The 24,620-nt window shown below is 46.9% G+C and overlaps 1 protein-coding gene across 2 annotated transcripts in view; it reads left to right on the top strand.

Annotated features, from left to right (window-relative positions):
• Window positions 1-201: 201 nt before the first annotated feature.
• ARSB (arylsulfatase B) overlaps window positions 202-24,620 on the top strand; it is a 208,212-nt gene continuing 183,793 nt past the window's right edge. Inside the window, exons 1-2 of one of the 2 annotated variants that reach the window (XM_073584153.1) lie at window positions 202-542; window positions 14,870-15,056. In XM_073584153.1, the coding sequence (XP_073440254.1) occupies window positions 288-542; window positions 14,870-15,056 (442 nt within the window). In that variant the 5' untranslated portion in view covers window positions 202-287. The remainder of the gene's footprint in view (window positions 543-14,869; window positions 15,057-24,620) is intronic. The other variant, XM_073584152.1, reaches the window with a different exon arrangement.

Raw genomic sequence — 24,620 nt, 5'->3', positions numbered from 1 at the left:
TCGCGCTCCCACAGGGCTGTCACAGGCGGGCACAGGAGGCGGAGGAGAGGCGGGGCTGAGGGGAGAGAGGGCGGGGCTGAGGGGAGAGAGGGCGGGGCTGAGGGGAGAGAGGGCGGGGTGAGTGTTGGAGGAGGCGGGGCTGAGTGTAGGAGGAGACTGGTTGAAGGTTGGAGGGGGCGGGGCGGGAATAGGAGGACCGGAGCAGATGGTTGGAGGGGGCGGATCCCGCTGTCAGTTCCTGCACGACCTCCTCGGTAGAGCGGTGAGCGGGCACTGCCTCCTCCACCATGCCGGTGCCGCGGACGATGCCGAGCTGGGCTGCCCTCGTCCTCTGCCAGGCTGCTCTCACTGCCGCTCTCCCACCGCACATAGTCTTAGTCCTGGCTGACGACCTGGGCTGGCATGATGTCGGCTTCCACGGCTCCGAGATCAGAACCCCGAACCTGGACCGTCTGTGTGCACAGGGCGTGGAGCTGGGGGCGTACTACGTGCAGCCGCTGTGCACCCCCTCCCGCAGCCAGCTGCTCAGCGGCCGGTACCAGGTCAGCACCGGGGACGGTGGGTGATAGTGTGTAGCAGGTCTCCAAGTCATGTGATCTCCTGGTCATGTGATCTTGTGGTCATGTGATATAGGGAGGTGTAATTCTGTGTGCAGAGCCACAGGATGGAGTGTAATGTGCTCTGTACTGTGCTGTACTGTACTGTGTGCTCTGTACTGTGCTCTGTGCTGTACTGTGTGCTCTGTGCTGTATGCTCTATACTGTGTGCCCTGTGCTGTACTGTGTGCCCTGCGCTGTATTGTGCTGTGTGCTCTGTACTGTGCTCTGCGCTGTACTGTGTTGTGCTCTGTGCTGTACTGTGCTGTATGTGCTGTGCGCACTGTACTGTGTGTTGTGCTCTGCGCTGTGCTGTGTGTGTTGTGCTCTGCGCTGTACTGTGCTGTGTTCAATGCTCTGTGCTGTGCGCTGTACTGTGTTGTGCTCTGTGCTGTACTCTGCGCTGTACTGTGCTGTATGTGCTGTGTGCTCTGTAATGTGCTGTGCGCTGTACTGTGTGCTCTGCGCTGTACTGTGCTGTGTTCACTGCTCTGTGCTGTGCGCTGTACTGTGTGTTGTGCTCTGCGCTGTACTGTGCTGTATGTGCTGTGTGCTCTGTACTGTGCTGTGCGCTGTACTGTGTGCTCTGCGCTGTACTGTGCTGTATGTGCTGTGCGCTGTACTGTGTGTTGTGCTCTGTGCTGTACTGTGTTGTGCTCTGCGCTGTGTTGTGCTCTGCGCTGTACTGTGCTGTATGTGCTGTGCGCTCTGTACTGTGCTGTACTGTGTTCACTGCTCTGTTCTCTGTGCTGTGCGCTGTACTGTGTGTTGTGCTGTACTGTGTGTTGTGCTCTGCTCAGTACTGTGCTGTATGTGCTGTGCTGTGTGCTCTGTACTGTGTTGTGCTCTGCACTGTGCTGTGTGCTCTGCGCTGTACTGTGCTGTGTGCTCTGCGCTGTACTGTGCTCTGCGCTGTACTGTGCTGTGCGCTCTGTACTGTGTGTTGTGCTCTGCTCAGTACTGTGCTGTGTGCTCTGTACTGTGTGTTGTGCTCTGCACTGTACTGTGTGCTCTGCGCTGTGCTGTGTGCTCTGTACTGTGTGCTCTGCGCTGTACTGTGCTGTGCGCTCTGTACTGTGCTGTACTGTGTGTTGTGTTCTGCGCTGTACTGTGCTGTATGTGCTGTGCGCTCTGTACTGTGCTGTATGTGCTGTGTGCTCTGTACTCTGTGCTGTACTGTGCTCTGTGCTGTACTGTGTGTTGTGCTCTGCTCAGTACTGTGCTGTATGTGCTGTGCTGTGTGCTCTGTACTGTGCTCTGCGCTGTACTGTGTGTTGTGCTCTGCACTGTACTGTGCTCTGCGCTGTACTGTGTGCTCTGCGCTGTACTGTGCGCTGTACTGTGTGTTGTGTTCTGCGCTGTACTGTGCTGTATGTACTGTGCTGTATGTGCTGTGTGCTCTGTACTGTGTTGTGCTTTGCGCTGTACTGTGTGCTCTGTGCTGTATGTGTGCTCTGCGCTGTGCTGTGCGCTGTACTGTGTGTTGTGCTCTGCGCTGTACTGTGCTGTATGTGCTGTGCGCTCTGTGCTGTGTTCACTGCTCTGATCTCTGCGCTGTGCTGTGCACTGACTTATGTGCATGGTCCTGTGACGGGTGCTGCACTGTTGTGTTAATGCTCACGTGTTTCAAGGAGTAAAGCCCCTAATCGTGGATGCCAGCTACAATTAGAGTGGGGAGATGAATTGACTATTTCTCTCTTTTTTTTTTTTTTTTTTTTTTTTTTTGTTATTGGTTGTATGACTTGAGGTGATCTGGGGAGGTCCAACTGCTAATCAGAAGAATGAGGAATTTGTATCCCCCGTTGCGATATGTAGCAGCAGGGTATTATAGCTGAGTGCAGAGCTCAGCGGCCCTATAGGAATGAAGGCAGCGGCCGAGCTCCATTCTAACAGCGATAAAAGTTTCCATTCTCCTGATCAGTGCTCCCCCGGCGCTCAGGACCCCACTAATCAGCAAGTTATCACCCTGTGCACAGCTATTAGTTTTCTTTTTTTGTTTATACCACAGAGCCCCTTTTATTATAAGGCTTCACTCTACTTTGTGGCAGATTTATCACTAGTGTTATGTCAGCCTTGTCTCTCGCCCGCGTCCCTTTCAGTTACTGTAACACTGACTGTTCTTTTAGGCAAATGACTGCAGAAGTGCGATGCTTTTTGTATTTTTTTTTGGCAAGGACAAGTCTTCCTATATGTGTTGTGCCTTCCTAACTGTAGAGTTCAATATAAACTGCATTACCGAAATGATCTGATAGGGTCATTGAAATCCTGCGGACCCAAGAGGGATCGTATCACACTGTGTGCTGTGTATAAAAGCTGAAGTTTGTAAAAGTGATGATGATGATTTTATTTATGTAGCGCCAACATATTCCGTAGCACTGTGCATGGAGGACGTGGAGACAGATGAACAAGAGGGAGCAGATTCTGAAGAAAACTTAGGGAGGTGGAGCAGGAAAGAGTCAGATTAGTGAGTTGACGTGATGGGACTGTCCAAGGAGATGATGTGTTTTTAAGGCACCCAGGCTCGGAATTAGTAAGACCTCATTCACACATCTGTATTTTTGACCAGTATTTCATCAGTGTGCCAAAACCAGGAGAGTGTCCAACACACAGAACGGGTGTCCACCTTTCAGTTATAGTTTTTATATCTAGTTATTGATATCCTATCTTCATCAGAGGTCATCAGTATCAGGTCGCTGAGGGTCCGGCACCCCCACCAATCAGCTCCAGCGGAGGAGGAATGTGAATGATGGAGTTGGAGAGTCACGGCTCTGTTCACTATGTAGTAGCTGTTGATGAGAACGGCATCTGGCCTATCTTAAAGAAGCGCTTCCATGAAGTTTATTATTAAGTGTGTGTATTATTATACTACCGCTGCTCTCTCCGGTGTCCAGCGACGTTCTTCTCTTCTTGGTAGCGTCGCCGCTCCTCAGACTAGCCGGCTCACTCTATACTTTGTGTGAGCCGGAAGTCACTTTTAGGCTGTGTGTCCACGATGCGATTTTTAAGCATTTCCAAACGCGCGATTCTGCCGCAGAAACGCTTAAAAAGTGCATCCAATGGATTTGTAATAGAAAACGCACATGTTGTGCCAATGGTGCGTTTTTACCGCTGCGGAAACGCTTAGCGGTAAAAAATGCAGCATGTTCATTAATTTTGCGGAATCGCCCGCGATTCCTCATACCATCCATTATATGGGAAAACGCATGGAAAAACGCTTGACAATCGCGTCAAAAACGCGTGTCAAAAATCGCATGCGTTTTCCATTTCGAGGGCATGCGTTTCTGCTCAGGAATAAATCGCGTGAAAAAGGCGACGTGAGCACATAGCCTTAGACTATGTGCCCATGTTAGCGTTTTTAAACGCTCAGGAAACTGATCCCCTTCCCAGAAAACGCGCCTCTTTTTTCCGCGCGTTTCTTGCGCCTTTTTTTGCACAAAAGACGCGCGTTTTTGATGCGTTTTTGACGCGCGTTTTCTGGGAACATTGGGGAAGGCTAAAAATGATCAGCAATGTGGAAATTAATGAGCATGCTGTGTTTTTAGCCGTTAAGCGCTTCCTGAGCTTTTAACCCCTTCACACCCGAGCCTGTTTTTGCCTTCGTGACCGGGCCAATTTTTTCAATTCTGACCAGTGTCACTTTATGAGGTCATAACTCTAGAACGCTTCAACGGATCCTACTGATTCTGACATTGTTTTCTCATGACATATTGTACTTCATGATAGTGGTAAAATTTTTTAGATATGATCTGCGCTTATTTGTTAAAAAAATCAAAATTTGGCGAAAATTTAGAAAATTTTGCAATTTTCAAACTTTTAATTTTTATGCCCTTAAATCAGAGAGTGATATCGCACAAAACAGTTAATAAATAACATTTCCCACATGTCTACTTTACATCTGCACAATTTTGGAAACATAATTTTTTTTTTTTAGGAAGTTATAAGGGTTAAAAGTCGACCAGCGATTTCTCATTTTTACAACAAAATTTGCAACACCATTTTTTTTAGGGACCACCTCACATTTGAAGTGAGTTTGGGGGGTCAATATAACAAAAAATACCCAAAAGTGACACCATTCTAAAAACTGCACCTCTCAATGTACTCAAAACCACATTCAAGAAGTTTATTAACCCTTCAGGTGCTTCACATGAATGAATGGAATATGGAAGGAAAAAATAAACAATTAACTTTTTTTCACAAACATTTTACTTCAAAACCATTTTTTTTTATTTTCACAAGTGTAAAAAGAGAAAATGAACCACAAAATTTTTTGTGCAATTTCTCCCGAATACGCAGATACCCCGTATGTGGGGCTAAACCACTGTTTGAGCACACGGCAGAGCTCAGAACGGAAGGAGCGCCGTTTGACTTTTTCAATGCAGAATTGGCAGGAATTGAGATCGGATGCCATGTCGCATTTGGAGAGCCCCTGATGTACCTAAACAGTGGAAACCCCCCACAAGTGACCCCATTTTGGAAACTAGACCCCTTAAAGAACTTATCTAGATGTGTTGTGAACACTTTGAACCCCCAAGTCCTTCACAGAAGTTTATAACGTAGAGCCATGAAAATAAAAAATCATTTTTTTTTCCACAAAATGACCTTTTAGCCCCCAATTTTTATTTTCACAAGGGTAACAGGAGAAATTGGACCCCAAAAGTTGTTGTCCAATTTGTCCTGAGTACGCTGATACCCCATATGTGGAAGAAATCTACTGTTTGGGCACACGGTGGGGCTCGGAAGGGAAGTAGTGACGTTCTGAAATGCAGACTTTGATGGAATGGTCTGCGGGTGTCATGTGCGTTTGCAGAGCCCCTGATGTACCTAAACAGTGGAAATCCCCCACAAGTGACCCCATTTTGGAAACTAGACCCCCCAAGGAACTTATCTAGATGTGTGGTGAGCACTTTGAACCCCCAAGTGTTTCAGTAAAGTTTATAATGTAGAGGCGTGAAAATAAAGAAATCATTTTTTTTCCACAAAAATGATCTTTTAGCCCCCAATTTTTATTTTCACAAGGGTAACAGGAGAAATTGGACCCTAAGAGTTGTTGTCCAATTTGTCCTGAGTACGCTGGTACCCCATATGTGGGAGAAAACTACTGTTTGGGCTCACGGTGGGGCTCGGAAGGGAAGTAGTGACGTTCTGAAATGCAGACTTTGATGGAATGGTCTGCGGGTGTCATATTGCATTTACAGAGCCCCTGATGTACCTAAACAGTGGAAACCCCCAATTCTAATTCCAACCCTAACCCCAACACACCCCTAACCACAAACCTAACACCAACACACCCATATCCCTAACCCTAACCCTTGCCCTTGCCCTAGCCCTAACCTGTGTACCTGCTTTTTTCTTTTTTTTTTCTTTACTTTTTTTTATTTTTGTGACAAGATCGCTGCGCTGCGATCTGACTCATAGTAATGCCACTTCTCCTCTGATCTCACACTGACAGAGGATCAGAGGAGAAGCAGAGTTACTATGTGACAAGGTCGCTGCCTGGCACACTGTAACGTGACTTCTCCTCTGATCTCACAATCAGGGCTGTGGAGTCGGTAAGCCAAACCTGCAACTCCGACTCCGACTCCTCAATTTCTCTTACACCGACTCCAACTCCGACTCCACGACTCCGACTCCGACTCCCACACATATTGCTTATATTTAAGTGAAAAATTTATTGTAGTACAATGTGAACCTCAGACATTTAATCATTTTTATGATCCCATAATCAAGATATTTAGATAGAACAGAATATATATTGGTGTACTACCCGGTTTTCATTCTTTTTGGTACAGATACGATATGGATAGACAGATATGGATAAATGGATAGATAGAGCAGATTTCTAATCTGCTTTTGCTATTGAAAACATTATCTATGAGCTCAAAAACCTTTCAGGTGATGCAGTTTTTTAAAAAGATGATCAGCTTTTGCAGCTGAAAAACGTATCCTCAAAAAACACAGGAAAAACGCTGTGTGTGAATGTAGCCTTAGATCAGGAATAGAACAGCCATTTATAGGACATTTCATAACTTTCCCAAACTCCTATGAAAAAATATTCAGCACATTCTGCATTGAATTACTGTACCCAATTTATTATATATTTTAGGAGTCGGAGTCGGTCCATTTTATACCGACTCCAACTCCGACTCCACCAAAATGAGCACCGACTCCGACTCCACGACTCCGACTCCACAGCCCTGCTCACAATGACAGATGATCAGAGGTGAAGCAGCGTTACTGTGTGACAAGATCGCTGCCTGGCACAGCTGTGCCAGGCAGCGATCTAGTCACACAGTAACGCTGCTTCACCTCTGATCATCTGTCAGTGAGATCAGAGGGAGAAGCCGCGTTACAATGAGGGAGATCGCCGGGAAACAAGCAGCTTTCCCAGCGATCGCTCCCATTGGCTGCTGTGACGCTGACGTCATCAGGACCTGAACCAATCAGGTCTCGATGACGTCGGGGGTCCCAGCATGCATTGTGCACCGGGATCCCCGCATTGTAAGGTATGTGGGGGTCCCGGGGGGCACAAAACCGCCGACAGTAGATAAACGTCGGCCCTGCTGAAAAGCCCAGCAAGCGCCAACGTTTATCTACTGTGGGCGGTCGGGAAGCGGTTAAAAACGCATGCATTGGCACAAAAAGCCAAAAACGCATGCAAATTAATTTGAAGCTTCTTTTAAGCGTTTCTGCAGCATCTGAGCCGGCACAAACGCTGCGGAAACGCTTAAAAAAACACAACGTGGGCACACAGCCTTACAGTGAGAGCCTATGGAGCCTTGTTGTGACCCTCCTTAGGTTTACATTGTAAGGCCACGGTCAGACGCTGTAGATTCTCTCATCCAAGTGAATCAGGCTGATTATGCGAATGTAAAGTCCATGAAACAAGAAGCAAGGGTGGCACTCACCGTCCCATTAAAAAGTCCACTACGGGACCTGTAGAAGCGCACGATGCGCGAAACAGCCGTCGTCCTTTGACTCCACATGGGATTCTCCTGCCTTTGATGTTTTAAGCAACTTCAATAAAGTGGACTTTTTCATGGGACGGTGAGTGTCACCCTTGCTTCTGGTTTCATGGACTTTGTGTGTATCACTTAACAAGTATTAAAAAAAAAAAGGGGGCTGTTAAATGTAGAGTAAGAATACACATGTAGGGAGTATACGATTATCAGAAGGGTATAAAATAGAATAAATAGAAGGAAGTGTCCTCTACTAACACCGCATGTGTATTTATGGATCTATTGTGGACTCATCGGTAAACATACGTGCAAAGGAATAAGAAAAAACCGAGGATGCGAGTCCAGTTGTGTAGTTTAAGGCTGAGTTCATACGTCGCGTTTTTTTCGTGGCGGTTTTAAATGCGCGATTTAGCCGCGAAAACGTGAAAAATAAGCATCCCGTGCAATCCTATGGGATTCCGCAATGCTTTGCTAATGCTGCGGTTTTTGACGCAGCAGAATTGCTTCGCGGTAAAAAACACAGCATGCTCATTAATTTAGCAGAATCGTGGCGATCCCGCACCCATAGGAATGCATTGTTCTGCTTACTTCCCGCATGTGGCTGTGCACACCATGCGAAAAGTAAGCAGAACATTTGCAGATGGTACCCATGGTCCGGAGGAGAGGAGACTGTCCTCCAGGCTGTGGGTACCATATCCCTGTAAAAAATAATTACAAAAATAAAAAATATAGTTATTCTCACCTTCCGGCATCCCACGCAGCCTTCCCGCCTCTCTCCACGCTCCCGGTCCCAGTAATCCTTTGCGAGAATGACCGCGATGACAGCGAGATCTCGCGGGAGCGTGACGTCTCGCAGTCATCCTAGATGATGTCGCGGGAGCGCGACGTCTCGCTGTCATTCGCACAAAGAATTACTGGGACAGGGAGTGTGGAGAGAGGCGGGAAGGCTGCGCGGGACGCTGGAAGGTAAGAATAACAATATTATTTTTTTTTTAATTAATTTTTTACATCCTATCTTTTACTACTGATGCTGCATAGGCAGCATCAGTAGTAAAAAGTAGGTCACACTTGGCAAACACTATGTTTGACGAGTGTGACCAACCTGTCAATCAGTTCTCCAAGCGATGCTCCAGATCGCTTGGAAAATGCTAGCATTCTGCAAGCTAATTACGCTTGCAAATCGCTAGTTTTTCCTCTGGAAAATCGTGGGAATTTAAAATGCGATTTTCCCGCGGAATGGAATTCCGGAATTCTCGCGGTGACTTCCACGAGAGTTCCACTACGTGTGCACATAGCCTAAAAGATTACAATTTTATTTGGTCAAATACATAAAAGGCATGAGGTGGGGAGAAAAAGCTGGTAGTACAACGGACGCAAATTCAAGACAACACTCACAAAGAAATTATTATTGTTGAAAACGTACTTAATTAGAATAAATAATTGCCATGAATGCCATATGCTGGTGTGAAAATCAATATAATTCCAAGTGAGAAAGGGAATTTATTAAAGTGAAAGTAGTGCTATAGCTCAATAAGTATCCTGGCATCAACACTCTGTGTGTATTGACCTTTAGGCTGTGTTCACACGTAGCAGTTTTTTTGCGTTTTAGCAGCGATTTTAAACGTGCGATTTTTGCTGCGAAAACGCAAAAAAAAAAAAAAAAAAGCATCCCATGCGTTCCTATGGGATTCCGCACATGCTGTGCTAATGCTGCGGATTTTTCTGCAGTGGAATTGCATTGCGGAAAAATACGCATCATGCTCTTTCTTTGTGCGGAATCGCGGGAAAATCCGCACACATAGGAATGCATTGTTCTGCACATGGCTATGCCCACCATGCGAAAAGTAAGCAGAACATTTGAGGATGGTACCCACGGTCTGGAGGAGTGGAGACCATATCCATGTAAAAAAAAGAATTAAAATGAAAAAAATCGTCATATTGTCACCTTCCGATGTCCCTCGCAGCGTCACCAGGCCTCAGCGATGCTCTCGGCAAGTCCCGTTCCCAGTAATGCCTTGCCACATAGCCTCCCCCATATGCGGCATGAGCCCCACACAGCCTCCCCCATATGCGGCATGAGCCCCACACAGCCTCCCCCATATGCGGCATGAGCCCCACACAGCCTCCCCCATATGCGGCATGAGCCCCACACAGCCTCCCCCATATGCGGCATGAGCCCCACACAGCCTCCCCCATATGCGGCATGAGCCCCACACAGCCTCCCCCATATGCTGTTGTTGGATCTGTGTTGTGAGCTCATTTTCGGGTTTGCTTCTGGTGAGGGTTATGGAACTGGCTGTGCTGACAGAGGAGTAGTGAGTTCTCTATCTGGACTCCTTCTGTTGGTGAAGGGAGGTAATGAAGCTGATCTAAATGGCAGAGACCGGCCACCTGAGGAAGAGGACTGCGATTGGACATCAGGAGTTTCTGATTGGATTTAAGGCAGCCGACTCCCTAGTTTCTTGCTGGTGATTTTTGACTGTGGCTCCTGGTTTCCAGTTTGGTTCCTGCCTTCCTAAAGCTAAGTTTTCTCTGCTATTGTTCATATGAGTTTTTGTCTGGTTTACTTAGTTCTTGTGTTCAGCCAGCCCTGGCTGGGACTGGGCTGAATCCCCATTTTGTCTCTGATCAGTTGATCTCTTTTCTCTGTCTTCAGAATATACCTGAGTGCTGATATAGTGATTTGAAGTCTAGCGACTTCAGGGCATTTTTCTATCAGAAGTGTTGGACATTCTTTTTGGCAGGGTTTTTTGCGTGATTGCAGACAGCAGCTTTTCTTTCCTGTCCTTTCTAGTTAGCGAGGGCCCCATCGTTTGCTCAGCCTATCTTTCTACCTGTGTCTGTGTTTTCCTCTTGTTTCACCGACAATACATGTTGAGGGCTGTCTATTGCTTTGGGGTCTGCTCTGGGGCAGTTTAGATTTTCCCTTTCTTTCTTTAGGCTTATTTAGTTCTCCAGCCGTGATGAGGCGTCTAGGACCACAGATTCTAGGGTACTCAAAAGCAGGAGAGAATTGTAAGAAAAAAAAAAAAAGTGTCAGAATTTTTTTCTTTATATGTATATTTTCTCCGGGGCCGTAGGAGGATTCTTTTTTTTTTCTTTCTTTTTCTCCTTGATGTAGATTAAGCAATTGTCTGATCGTGTGGAGCAGCTCGCTGCTGAAGTGCGGGGAATTTCCGCCTATCTCACTCATTCACATGCTGTTGAACCAACCAATTTTAAGAATAATTGTAAATTATTTCTTGCCTTGAAGCCTAACTCATCGGGTAGCTCTGCGCAGCAGGTTAAAATTGTCATCTCCTTGCTGCGCGGCGATCCCCAGGATTGGGCGTTTTCTTTGACACCTGAAGATCCTGTTTTTGACTAATGTGGATGCATTTTTTTCAAGCCTTGGGGTTGTTATATGATGAACCTAATGTTATTGATCAAGCTGAGAGAGCCCTATTGGCATTGATCCTGCAGAGTTATACTGTCAGAAATTCCAAAAGTGGGCGGTCCTTACTACATGGAATGACAATTGGCAGCTATCTTTTGGAAGGCTTTGTCTGAGACTTTAAAAGATACTATGGTGGGATTTCCTGTTCCCTCTGGTCTTGATGATTCTGTGTCATTAGCCATTCAAGTTGATCGGCGTTTACGTGAACGCAAGACTACACGGGAGGCGCTGCCACATTTTGAACAAATGTCTGAACCTATGCAATGTGATGGAGTTTTGTCTAGGGCGCAACGTCAGGAGTTTAGAAGGCGTAATAAGCTGCGTTTTTTCTGTGGAGATGCCTCTCATGTTATTTCTGTCTGCTCTAAACGAGAGAAACGTTTTGCACACACATTTGCTGTGGGTGATGTACAACCTAAGTTTCTTTTGGCAATCTGACAGATTAAATGCACAAAGTAACCTTTTTTCCCTTTGGCTGTGTGCCAAAGGTGGCTTTGCCCCCGGTGGCCATTAGGATTATTGCACTGTGGTGTCTTTTGTTCTAAATTTGCCCCCCGGTGGTGGTGATTGTCATTGCACTTGGTTACTTTAATTTGTGCACGCAATTATGTTACAGGTGTGATTGCTCTATAAGAGAGTGTCAGGTGTGTCAATCACTGTTGGTGATTAGTCCTCAGTTACATGCAAGCCTGGGTGAAGGATGGAGCTGAAAGAGAGTCCCAGGCAGCTCAGTGAGAGTCCTGGAGTGGCAGCTATGGTGTCTGCGAGGAGGGCTGGCATGGCTTGGTGGAGCTGCAGCTATGGTGTCAGCAAGGAGTTCTTGCATGGCTTGGTGGAGTGACAGCTATGGTGTAGAGCTGCACTCATGATGCTGGATTCGGTTGCTGAAAAGCTGGACTCAAGATGCTGGACTCTTGCGGAAAGCTGGACTCTTATGCTGGACTCTGTTCTCTGGACAGCTGCACGCAGGCGGTGTACTCTGTTTGCTCCAGGGCTGCACTATGGTGTTGGACACGGTCGGAGGAAAAGATGCAGGCAGGTGGTGGGCTCTATTGCTGGGAGCGTAAGCAACAGAGCAAGGCTAAGTGGTGTTCCCCTGTTTTGTCTCTTTTCCTTATGTGTGTTTAGTGCAGTGGTGGGATTAGTTTCCGCACCGTCCACTTCACTAGTGAGGGTTTAGGTGGAGGTTGAGCTAGGGTTTAAAGGTATCCTGAGTGGCACCCGGTGCGAAACCGGCCTAGGGAATGCTAGGAGTGTAGAGACACTGACTCAGGGGAGTGCAGGAGGTCTCCACGTCCCCATTCCCTATCGCAGGGCCACCATTGTTATTGTTACCCAGGTTTTCCCTTATTGTTTAAATTCGCCTTACTGGAGGCGGGGTTTCCAGATTTACGTGTATTACCTAAATTCGCCTGTTGGAGGCGGCGTATCCAGCTGCACGTGTTATTATTTAAATTCGCACAACTGGAGGCGTTGTATCCAGGGTCACACCGTGTCATCTAAATCCGCCCAGCTGGGGGCGCTGTGTCCAGCCGCGCGTGACCGTGACACCATGAGTGGAGAAAAAGTTTTGGTGTTATCATTCATATTCTCTGAAAAAATGCCAAGAAAGCAAAACTTCTGCCGCAGTATGTAAACTTTTGAGCAAAATTTTTTGAATAGTTCATCATTGTATTTATATAGCACGAGGAATCACCTGTCTAACGATCAGTAACATTAGAATTTTTTGGTCGGGGTCAGACATGCACGAAACTCACACAAGTCTCACATGTCAATACCCGGCACTCAGGACCGGTGCGTGCGGCCACATAGAAATACATGCAGCCTCACACTCCGGTACTGAGCGCCGGCGGCAGTGCTGGGTATTGACATGCGGGACTCGTGCGAGTTTTGTGCATGTCTGACCCCGGCCTTAGGAAAAGTCTTTACAATCAGCTTTAGAAGTTTGTAGTTGACATGTATGTAATGTTATTACCTGGATGCCAAATTCAGTAGTAATGCACCCTCCACATTCATATTAATAATTAAATAATAATACATTTTATTTCTATAGCGCTGACATATTCAGCAGCACTTTACATTTCAGAGGGGACTTGTACAGACAATAGACATTACAGCATAACAATAATCACATAGATTATAACAAATACCAAGAGGAATGAGGGCCCTGCTCGCAAGCTTACATTCTATGAGGAAAGAGGTAGACACAAAAGGTGGGTGGTAACAATTGCCCTGATTGTTTAGACCAGCCATAATGTTAAGTGTGTAACAGTACAGACACAGAGGGCTAATGGATGCATAAAGCATGTGGGAACATGATGCGGGGAACCTGGTTATGGTAAAACTTTTGACTGTGCCACAAAGGGATAGATTAGGTTAATGTGTTGAGGCGGTAGGCCAGTCTGAATAAATACGTTTTCAGGGCATGCTTAAAATTGTGGGGATTGGGGAATAATCGTATTGACCTGGGAAGTGCATTCCAAAGAATTGACGCAGCACGTGTAAAGTCTTGGAGACGGGAGTGGGAGGTTCTGATTATTGAAGATGCTAACTTCAGGTCATCAGCAGAACTGAGGGCGCGGGTAGGGTGGTATACTGAAACAAGGGAGGAGATGTAGGGTGGTGCTGAGCCATGGAGAGCTTTGTGGGTGAGGGTAATAAGTTTATACTGAATTCTGGAGTGGATGGGTAGCCAGTGTAATGACTGTATATGGGCTCGCTCACACAACCGTATTAAAAAAAATAAATAAAAATAATTGGATGGGTGTGAGGAAAAAAAATGGATACATTGCAGTCCTTTATCAGGAAATTGTAAAAGGTTCTGAAATAACTGCTGTAATAAATGTATTGTAAATGGATGACGATTGAGAAAAAAATTATCCCACTTTTCTTGAGGAAAATCGGACCTATTTTTAATACGCTCATGTGACCCCAAGTGTATATCTTACTTTTCCACATAAAATCCACATAATTTACTATGCTGCATCCATAGTGTTGGCGGCCTCGGGCAATCTTCTCCTGAGCAGTGTGTGTATGGAAATCATGGTGGTGCTATATGCTGCTATCTGGTGAGATGACGACTCTGTTCTGCCCAGACATGCCAATATGAAGTGGTCACATACAGGTGCATCTCCAAAATGGAAATTTAATCCTCCAGCAGGACTTGGCACCTGTCCACACTGCCAAAAGTACAAATACCTGGTTTACAAACAACAGTATCACTGTGCTTGAGTGGCCAGCAAACTCATCTGACCTTCACCCCATGGAGAATCTATGGGGTATTGTCAAGAGCAAGATGAGACACCGGACTCAAAAATGCAGACGAGCTGAAGGCTGCTATCAAAGCAACCTGGGCTTCCATAACACCCCAGCAGTGCCACAGGCTGATCGCCTCCATGCCACGCCACTTTGATGCAGTAATTGATTCCAAAGGAGCCCCGACCAAATAATGAGTGCATTTACTGAACATACATTTCAGTAGGCCAACATTTTGGATTTTAAAGTCATTTTTTCAAGCTGGTGTTATAAAGTATTCTAGTATACTGAGATAATGGCTTTTGGGTTTTCATTGGCTGTAAGACATAATCATCAACATTAACAGAAATAAACACTTGAAATAGATCACTGTGTAATGACTCTATAGAATGAGTTTCACTTTTTGTATTGAAGAACTGAAATAAATTCACTTTTTGATGATATTCTAATTTTGTGAGAAGCACCTGTATGTTGTATGTGAGGGTCCACTATAAAGACTCCCTAATAAATACCTATAATGGGAAAATGTAGAGCTTTCATGTCATTTATGTCCTGGTGCAATGGAGGACGGGGCTTATTCCTTCTGTATAACATATGCACCACTAATGTGTTTCTCTTTTCCTAAGATTCATACAGGTCTGCAGCATCAGATAATATGGCCGTGTCAGCCCTATTGTCTTCCTCTGGATGAAAAGCTGCTGCCTCAGTTACTGAAGGAAGCCGGATATACCACCCACATGGTGGGAAAATGGCACCTCGGCATCTATAAAACTGACTGCCTCCCAACCCGCAGAGGATTCGACACTTATTTTGGTAATATATATTTTCTTACTCTTAAAGTTAACCCTGTCAGCAGGATTGTGCACAGTAACCTACAGACAGTGTCAGGCCGGCGTCGTTATACTGATTACAATGATACCTTGGGTGATGAAATCCGTCTTGTGGTTGTTGTTTAATCTTTATTTTCAGTTTTGAGTTAATGTGATTCTCTTGCTCCGGGGCAGCCTGTGGGGGTCTTCATGTGGTATGGTATCCATTCGCTATCATTCTCTGTATCAGTGTGCATATAGAGAGCTGCCAATCACTGAATTAGACCGCCCACTGGACTCTTAAAGAGCAGAGCATTAAATCAGTACATTCCAAATTATGCTAAATCTTTTCCCAAAACTGTATATATCAATCTGCTCAACTCATCCAGCCGCTGACATGATGCCATGCTCAATGTGACAGTAAAAAAGTAAATTCCTCTTGTTTAGCTAAGGCTCATGCAGAAGTCCTCATAGGCATACGTGAGGCTGAGTTCTGGTCAGGAGACCCGCAGACAGTGTGTGCTCAGAGCAAGCTTCACGGACATTTGCGTGAACTCGAACTTTGGTCTGTGATTGTGTCTTAAAAACAGGAATTCTCGACTACACCTTACAAATTTATGGTTGCAGTCAGTGTAAAGCTTATTACTTGTATCATGACTGTCTCTAGTAGCCATAAACCAGGCTACGTTCCCATGATGAGCTTTTGGTGAGTTTTTGATGTTGCACGTTTTCTCCACCCATTAAATAAAATGGGTTACTTTTTTTTTTTTTTTTTAAATTTGCAGCATAAAAAGCTCATCATGGGAACATAGCCTAATATAGATATATAGGGGGGAATTTTCTAAAATGTTTTCTCATGTTATGTCACGGCTTCAATATGTTTCTAAAAAGTAGGAAAGTTTAGCCAAGGGTAGTCTAGCTGCCCTGCATTAAATTTATTATAAAAAAGACAAAAAAATTTCAATTGTACCTGAAATCTGCCGTAGCTCATTGTCTTTTGTATGTATGCATATGTTATGTGCTTATTTTGCATGTGCATGTGTGTATTATGTATATGCGTGTGTTAGTGATTGCAATAGCACGTTTATATTTTATATACAGTCACGGCCGAAAGTGTTGGCACCCTTGAAATTGTTCCAGAAAATTAATGCAATTGCACATGTTTATTTTCTTTGTGTGTCTTGGAACAGCACAAAAAAATTGCTGTTGGGAAGAGGCGCCGTCAAATATGAGAGACCTGGAGCAGTTTGCAAAAGAAGAGTGGTCCAAAATTCCAGTTGAGAGATGTAAGAAGCTTGTTGATGGTTATTGGAAGTGATTGATTGCAGTTATTTATTCCAAAAGGGCGTGCGAACATATATTAAGTTGAGGGTGCCAATAATTTTGTCCAGACCATTTTGGGGGTTTTGTGTGACATCCAATTTTACTTATTTTATTTTTTTGTGTTGCGCCAATAAACAAAGGAAATAAACGTGTAATTGCAATAATTTTCTGGGAGAAACGCTTCATTTTCTGGAACAATTTTAAGGGTGCCAATACCTTTGGGTATGACTCTACTTGTGCCTAATATGAATGTGCAGGTGGGGCCAGACCAGGTGATAGGGGGGCATAGTCCTGCATAGGGGTCCTTCATCAGGATTCACCCCTGAGCCTAAAGATGCACCTTCTGCTTGTTGCCCCATGCGTAATCTTCTTAATATATATGGTGCACGTTACTGTGGCTGACTTTTGGGTAGGTCCGGTGTTGGGGGCAGGCAGACCAGGCAGCTGCCTAGGGCCCCCGCTCCCCCAGGGGCCCCCAGCTAGCGGCCCATCACGCAGCTGCTATGGGGCCCCTGTGGGCCCTCCTGCCCCCAGCGCCGACTCCCCCTGCCATCGCATTGAACTATACCGGCATCATAGACGCCGGTAAAGTTCACAGCAATGATGGAGGAGAGACTGTCAGCTGACGCTCCCTCTCCTATCATTCCCTGCTCTGCCTCTGACACACAGCGAGTGCGCGATGACATCATCGCGCACTCACTGTGTACCAGGCAGTGCAGGAGCCAGGAGCAATGCGGGCACGAAGAGAAGAGGTGAGGAGTGTTTTTTTTTGTTTTTTGTTTTTTTTTTTTTTTTTATGTCAGTGACTGTGGGGCCATTCTCGGGGGGGGGGGAGTTGCGGTATACCATGGGGCACTTTTGTGTACAATGGGGCTGTGCTGTATACCATGACGGGGCTGTGCTGTATACCATGACGGGGCTGTGCTGTATACCATGACAGTGGCTGTGCTGTATACCATGACAGGGGCTGTGCTGTATACCATGACAGGGGCTGTGCTGTATACCATGACAGGGGCTGTGCTGTATACCATGACGGGGCTGTGCTGTATACCATGACGGGGCTGTGCTGTATACCATGACGGGGCTGTGCTGTATACCATGACGGGGCTGTGCTGTATACCATGGGGGGTACATTATATTCTATGGGGGAGGCTGTGTTATTTAATATGGGGGGCTACATTATATTCTATGGGTAGGTGGGCTGTATTCTATTCAGGGCTACATTATATTCTATGGCGGGGGCTGTATTATATTTATTATATTCTATGGGGGGTGATCGCATCATACTCTGAGGTGGCTACATTACACTATATGGAGAGGCCTGATTGTATTCTATGGGGGGCTGCATTATATTCTGTAGGGGGGCTAGATTATATTGTATGAGAGCTCTATTATAATATGAGGGGGCTATATTATATTCTATTGGGGCTGCATTATACTATGAGGAGGACTACATTGTATTCTATGGAGGGGATACATTAAACTAGATAAGTGGCTGCCATATATTCTATGGAGGGGCTGCATTATACTATGAGGGGGGCTGCATTATATTCTATGGGCGGGTTACATTATATTATGTGGGGTGGCTACATTATGCTCTAAGGGGTGGCTGCATTATACTGTAAGAGGGGGGCTGCATTATATTCTATGGGGGTTACATTATATTGTATGGCGGGGCTGCATTATACTCTGTGGGGTGGCTGCATTATACTATGTGTGCTGCATTATACGGTATCGAGGACTATGGGGAATACATTATACTATATGAAGAACTATGGGGTGCATTATACTATATGGAGGACTATGGGGTACATTATATTATATGGAGGACTATGGGGAGTGTATTATACTATATGGAGGACTATGGGGCACATTATATTATATAGAGGACTATGGGGTATAAACTGTAGATGTGCTGCTGATAGCATGATACTGTATGGGGACAGATTGATCCATTAGTGATTGTTCTGTCCCCATCATTCTTTCTCAGACGGTGGAAAGAGGCTGGGAAACAAGCGTTGAACGACTTCAATATTGTTGATCGCACTCATTTAGCGGCCTGAACTCATTGCATGTAAATACAATCAAAATGATTCTGTGTGATGTGCAAAATGTTAGCATTTGGAGCCCCATTTTAAACTTTGCCTAGGGTCCCACTTTGCCTAAAACCGGCCCTGCTTTTGGGTTCAAGATTAGTGTATAAAAATCTATTTTTGATAAGTTGCCACCTTAGTGGGAAAAAAAAAAATATTTTTATTCGGTCGTCCATGACAGCACCACCTGAGAGAGGGATCCGCCCTTCCTAGGAACAGGAAAACCTACAGATACAAAAGGGCGGCACCTCTCCCACGCATCAGTTGGTTTCCTGTTCCTAAGAAGGACAGAACTCCCTACAGATCGTCCGTCATGGATAACCGAATTCCCAGCCCAGCGGACCGACTCAGGTAGTGGGGGGTTCTCCTACCTCGGTCTCGCTGGGGGCCCTAGATGCGCCACGGTGGGTCCGGGTAGGATTTCCACGGCAGTGGTAAGAGCAGGCGGAGACAGGGTCCGGTGGGGGCCTTCTCCATGGGCCGGTGAGGTAAGCGGTGTCCCCCTGTGTCTCCTTCCCCCGGGGCGGTGCGGTCCGTTCGGGCGGGCGCCGCCGGCGGTGTCCCACAAAGGGAGCTGCGGTTCCGAGCCGGCGGCGCAGTTCTAGCCCCTTGCCGCGCGTCCCCATGGCCTCTGTCGCGCGGCGGAAGTGACGCGGCGGAGGGGGCGGAGCCTAGCGCCGAAACCGGAAGTCGGATGCCGGTCGACTTCCGGTTGTGGGGGACACGCGCCGATGCGCGCCCACCGCCTGAGGGGGCCGGGCAGGCCTGGAGGGGAGGATCGCGGGGAGCGGTCCAATGGGGGGCCCGAACACCGGACGGAGCTCCTGCTGATCCGGAGGGGAAGCCTTCTTAAGACAGAAGGCGTTGCTGCTGAGGTGCTTCTGGAGGCCCAGCGATGGACACAACAGAAGCCCCCATGGATCCACAAGAGGTGCAGCCCGTGGCAAAGCACCCCAGTGACCAGCCTAAGAGGCAGAAGGAGGGACGTTCGAGTGGGAGCCACAGTAGTTCCTCTAGGCCAAAGGATCCTCCTGCAGCCCCCCATGATCCGGTACCTATCCTCATCTGCAAGGGTAAGAGATCTGCGAGAATGTACCCTGATGCAGCGTCCCCTTATGTTTTTTTTGATTCTCGGGAAGAAGGCCACAGGGAAGCAGAAGCACAAGGAATGTGCCCTCTGTAGTTGCCCCTTACCAGATGGCCACCCTAAGAGATTGTGTCAGTCTTGCGTGAGACAGACGGTAGGGACGGAGATGAGGGGTAGAACATGAGTGGAGTATCAGACTCTTACACTCTTCCCTATTTATGCAGGTAGCGGAAGAAGCTCCAAGCTTCGCTACAGACCTGAGGCAATTAATCAGGACTGAAATAAAAGCCCTATCAAAAGAAGATTCTTCTAAGAGAAGACGGGCTAGTGTTTCAGGCTCAGAATCTTCAGTCGGCCCTAGGAGGGAAGATATATCCTCAGAGTCCTCGGCCTCCTCTTCTTCTTCCGAAGAGGATTCCAGCCGGTTCTGTTTTCCCTTGGACCAAATGGATAAATTAATTAAAACCATAAGGTCAACCATGGGGGTAGAAGAAAAAAAGACAGAACTGTCTGCCCAGGACATTATGTTCGGGGGTCTAGACCCCAGAAAGCAAAGGTCCTTTCCATTAAACGAAAGAGTCCAAAGCCTGATAGACAGGGAGTGGAAAAAAATGGAAAAAAGGGGTTCTATGCCGCCTGCTTTCAAGCGAAGATACCCCTTTGAGGACCCAGTAGTAAGTCGATGGGATAAGGCCCCCAAGCTGGATGCAGCGGTAGCTAAGGCCTCCAAAAAGTCATCTATACCCTTCGACGATATGGCCTCCCTTAAAGACCCCCTAGATAAAAAGGCAGATTCCTTTCTAAAAGGCACATGGGAGATGTCAGCAGGCGCCCTAAGGCCAGCAATAGCAGCCACGTGCGCAGCCAGATCCATGATGGTTTGGCTGGATCAATTCGACTCCCAGCTGAAGGATGGAATCTCGCGAGCTTCCATCCGTAAGTCTCTTCCAATTATCCAGAATGCTGCTGCCTTTCTGGCAGATGCCTCGGCAGACTCAGTAAGAATGGCGGCCAGGTCTGCAAGTTTGTCAAATTCGGCCCGGAGAGCCCTCTGGTTAAAATGCTGGCCGGGAGATATCCAAGCCAGGTCCCGTCTCTGTTCTATTCCCTGTGAGGATGAATACTTATTCGGCCCCGTCCTAGAAGAACTGTTAGAGAAAGCCGGGGATGAGAAAAAGAAATTTCCAAGTCTGCCGAATACATCCTGGAGACGTCCCTTTTCTAGGAAAGGGTATTCCCGCAGGAGGCAGGCCAGAGATCAGAACAGATGGGACAACAAGAAAACCAGAGGTACGGGCTTCATGTTCGGAGGAGGGGGGCGCCAAGAAGGTCCATCACGGGATAATAAGAAGCCGCCCCAATGACTAGTGGCTCCGGTAGGAGGAAGATTATCTGCCTTCTACCCGGCCTGGGCCAGAATCTCAAATAGCAGCTGGATACTGGGGGTGATAGCTACAGGACTGCACCTAGAGTTCTCCTGCGTCCCCCAAGATCGGTTCAGGGTAACTCCGCTCAAATCTTCCCCGCTAGAACAAGCTGCCCTGGAGACCGAGGTCCTCGAGCTACTGGACAAAAAAGTCCTGACGAGAGTTCCAGAGGAAGAGAGGGGGAAAGGCTTCTATTCCCCCGTTCTTGGTCCGTAAACCGGACGACTCATTTAGGGCTATATTTAACCTCAAAGCCCTCAATAAATTCCTGGTTGTACGTCCGTTTAAAATGGAAACAATTAACACCGCAATAAAAATGCTGTTTCAAAACTGCTTCATGGTGGTCCTAGATCTGAAAGACGCTTACTACCATATACCTATATGTCTAGCACACCAACCTTTTCTTAGACTGGCGGTTCAGTTGAAGGGGTCAATCCAGCACTTCCAGTATGCGGCCTTACCCTTCGGGGTAGCAGTTGCGCCCCGAGTATTCACCAAAGTGATGGCAGAAGTGATGGCCCATCTGCGCGAGCTAAACATTCTAGTCGTTCCCTATCTAGATGACCTCCTTATAATAGGCAGTTCAGCCGAGCAGTGTTTAGAACAATTACAGAAAACAACGGTGGCTCTAGAGCGGTTGGGATGGCTACTTAATATCAAAAAATCCCGTTTGCAGCCATTAAAAATTCAACAATTTTTAGGCCTAACCTTAGATTCTAAAAAGCAGGAATGCCGTCTGCCCCCAGAGAAGCTGCTGCACCTGCATTGCCGGGTCCTTAACGCTTCCAACAACCCCTCCATGTCCCTCAGGAAAGCCATGTCCCTGTTGGGTTCCCTTTCGTCCTGCATTCCCGCGGTCCAGTGGGCCCAAGTTCATACGAGAACTCTACAGGGCGAAGTTTTATGGTATCAGAGAATTCTTGGGGGTAACTTAGAAGGTCGACTGACCTTATCCAGTAACACAATAGAGTCCCTGGAGTGGTGGCTAGAAAGAAATAACTTGTCTAGAGGGGTCCCTTGGGAGTATAACATTACCCGCGTGGTCACCACGGATGCAAGTCCTTCCGGTTGGGGGGCGCATATGGAGGAAATTCTGGTCCAGGGCCTATGGGAACGGGATCAGATACAAATGTCCTCTAATTTGAAAGAATTGACAGCGGTAGTACACGCAGCTAAAGAGCTCCTTATGTATCTACAGGGCCATCACGTACGAGTTCTCTCGGACAATCGAGTGGCCGTGGCCTATATCAACCACCAAGGCGGAACTCGATCCAAAACTCTGATGAATGTGGCAGGACAGTTGTTCCAGCTAGCAGAGCGGCAATTTTTATCTCTCACGGCTCTTCACATAAGAGGAAAAGAGAACGTCGCAGCAGATTTCCTGAGCCGCAACCTGTTAAAACAAGGAGAGTGGGCCTTAAACACCTCCATCTTCGTTCAGATCGTGCAGAGATGGGGTCAGCCAGAGGTGGATCTATTCGCCACCAAGGAGAACTCGAAAACGAGACAGTTTTGCTCCCTAAATCCCAGGGAGACTCCTCTGGCAGTAGATGCACTACTGATAAAATGGGACTTCAGGCTAGCCTACGCCTTTCCTCCCCTATCTCTACTTCCTCTGGTGTTGAGGAAGATCAGGAAGGACAGGGCAAGGGTCATAGTCATCGCCCCGTTCTGGCCCAGAAGAGCATGGTTCTCGAACCTCAGAATCATGTCGGTAGACGATCCTTGGGTTCTCCCGGACATCCCGGACCTTCTGTCCCAGGGCCCGGTCTTCCACCCTCAGGTGGCTGGCCTTCATCTCACGGCGTGGAATTTGAGCGGTCATTGCTAAAAAGTAAAGGCTTCTCCCCAGACCTAATTAACACTCTACTAAAAAGTAGGAAAGTGGTGACAACTAAGATTTACGTCAGAATTTGGAAAAGATTCCTCCAAAGCTCAAATATAAATACTGATGATTCCGTCCCTATAGGCCAGATCTTGGAATTTTTACAAAAAGGGCTGGACCTGGGTCTCTCCACCAGTACCCTTAAAGTACAGGTATCCGCCTTAGGGGCCCTCTTTAGCTGCAACATCGCGGCTAATTACTGGGTTAATAGGTTTATCAAAGCAGCGAGTAGATCCAGACCAATAGTAAAAAATAGACTCACGCCATGGGACTTGAACCTAGTCCTCACAGCTATGACAGAAGCGCCATTTGAACCCATCTCGTCAGCCTCTATTAGGAGCCTTTCCCTCAAGATAGCTTTCCTGATAGCCATAACGTCAGCCCGTAGGGTAAGCGACATTCAGGCATTGTCTAGGCGCCCACCTTTTCTTCAGGTAAAAGAGGATAGGGTAATACTTAGACCTGACCCAGCGTATTTACCAAAAGTAGCCTCCAGCTTTCATAGGTCGCAGGAAATAGTCCTTCCATCCTTCCTCCCTAAACCAATTAATGAGAAAGAGGAGAAGCTACACACTTTAGATGTTAGAAGATGCCTCTTGGAGTACCTAGTGGCTACCGATCCCTGGAAGAAGGACAATGCCCTCTTTGTCTCCTACCAAGGCCCTAGGAAAGGTCTTAGGGTGTCCAAAAGTACACTAGCCAGATGGATTAGAGAAGCAATCTCGCTAGCTTACACCTCAAAAGGTAGAGTAGCTCCGGAGAAATTGAAGGCGCATTCCACCAGAGCCGTGGCGACCTCGTGGGCCGAGAGATCGGAAGTCTCCATCGACCAGATTTGTAAGGCGGCCACTTGGTCCTCTCCGAGCACTTTTTATAGTCCTTATAGGCTAGACTTGGGTGCTTCTGCAGACCTCTCCTTCGGTATCAGGGTTCTGCAGGCTGTAGTCCCCCCCCCCCCTAAAGTAGTGATTACTCTCTGTAATTCTCTCAGGTGGTGCTGTCATGGACGACCGAATAAAGTCTTAGTTATTCACCGGTTAACGGTATTTTTCGGAGTCCATGACAGCACCCATAGATTCCCTTCCCTTAGTCAAATTGGGTGTGCACGTCTTCCCTTTGTACATATCCACGGGTGATAAAAATTTAAGTATTGATATTGTTGTACATATAATCATGCATTAACCTTGGAGGTCCTCTTGTATGCTCTGTAATCCAACTGATGCGTGGGAGAGGTGCCGCCCTTTTGTATCTGTAGGTTTTCCTGTTCCTAGGAAGGGCGGATCCCTCTCTCAGGTGGTGCTGTCATGGACTCCGAAAAATACCGTTAACCGGTGAGTAACTAAGACTTTTTGCTGGAAAACATAGCAAATATCTATTTTAGAAGGTTTTACATGCCTCCGTGGCACAATTGAGGTTGTATTTACATTGCCATATTCACAACCCAGCACTACACCAGTCCACGGCCATCCGGACTGTACTGGGAATGGCGGCAAAATCCGTTCTAGTGGATAAAACCCATGGCATCTTCCCAGCCGGATGATCACTCTGCAGGGAAACCTACAGTAAAATTCTATGTTTATCAGATGCTGTACCTGTCTCCTTTATTACTACTAGTTTTACAGAACGAAACACCGCACCAAAGGCCGAACAGTTCTACACATATTATCTCGCTTAGTGCTGATCTCAGCAGCAAGAGGATATTTTGGCAACACAAGCCACTTGAAGGTTTACTAGAAAGCGGCCTAACCTTCAA

Source organism: Dendrobates tinctorius, unplaced genomic scaffold (genome assembly GCF_039654945.1).
Source record: "Dendrobates tinctorius isolate UK_male_01 unplaced genomic scaffold, ASM3965494v1 ptg000083l, whole genome shotgun sequence".
NCBI classification, from domain to species: Eukaryota; Metazoa; Chordata; class Amphibia; order Anura; family Dendrobatidae; genus Dendrobates; species Dendrobates tinctorius.
The sequence above is the reverse complement of the archived record's forward strand: the minus strand, read 5'-3'. Positions and strand labels throughout refer to the sequence as shown.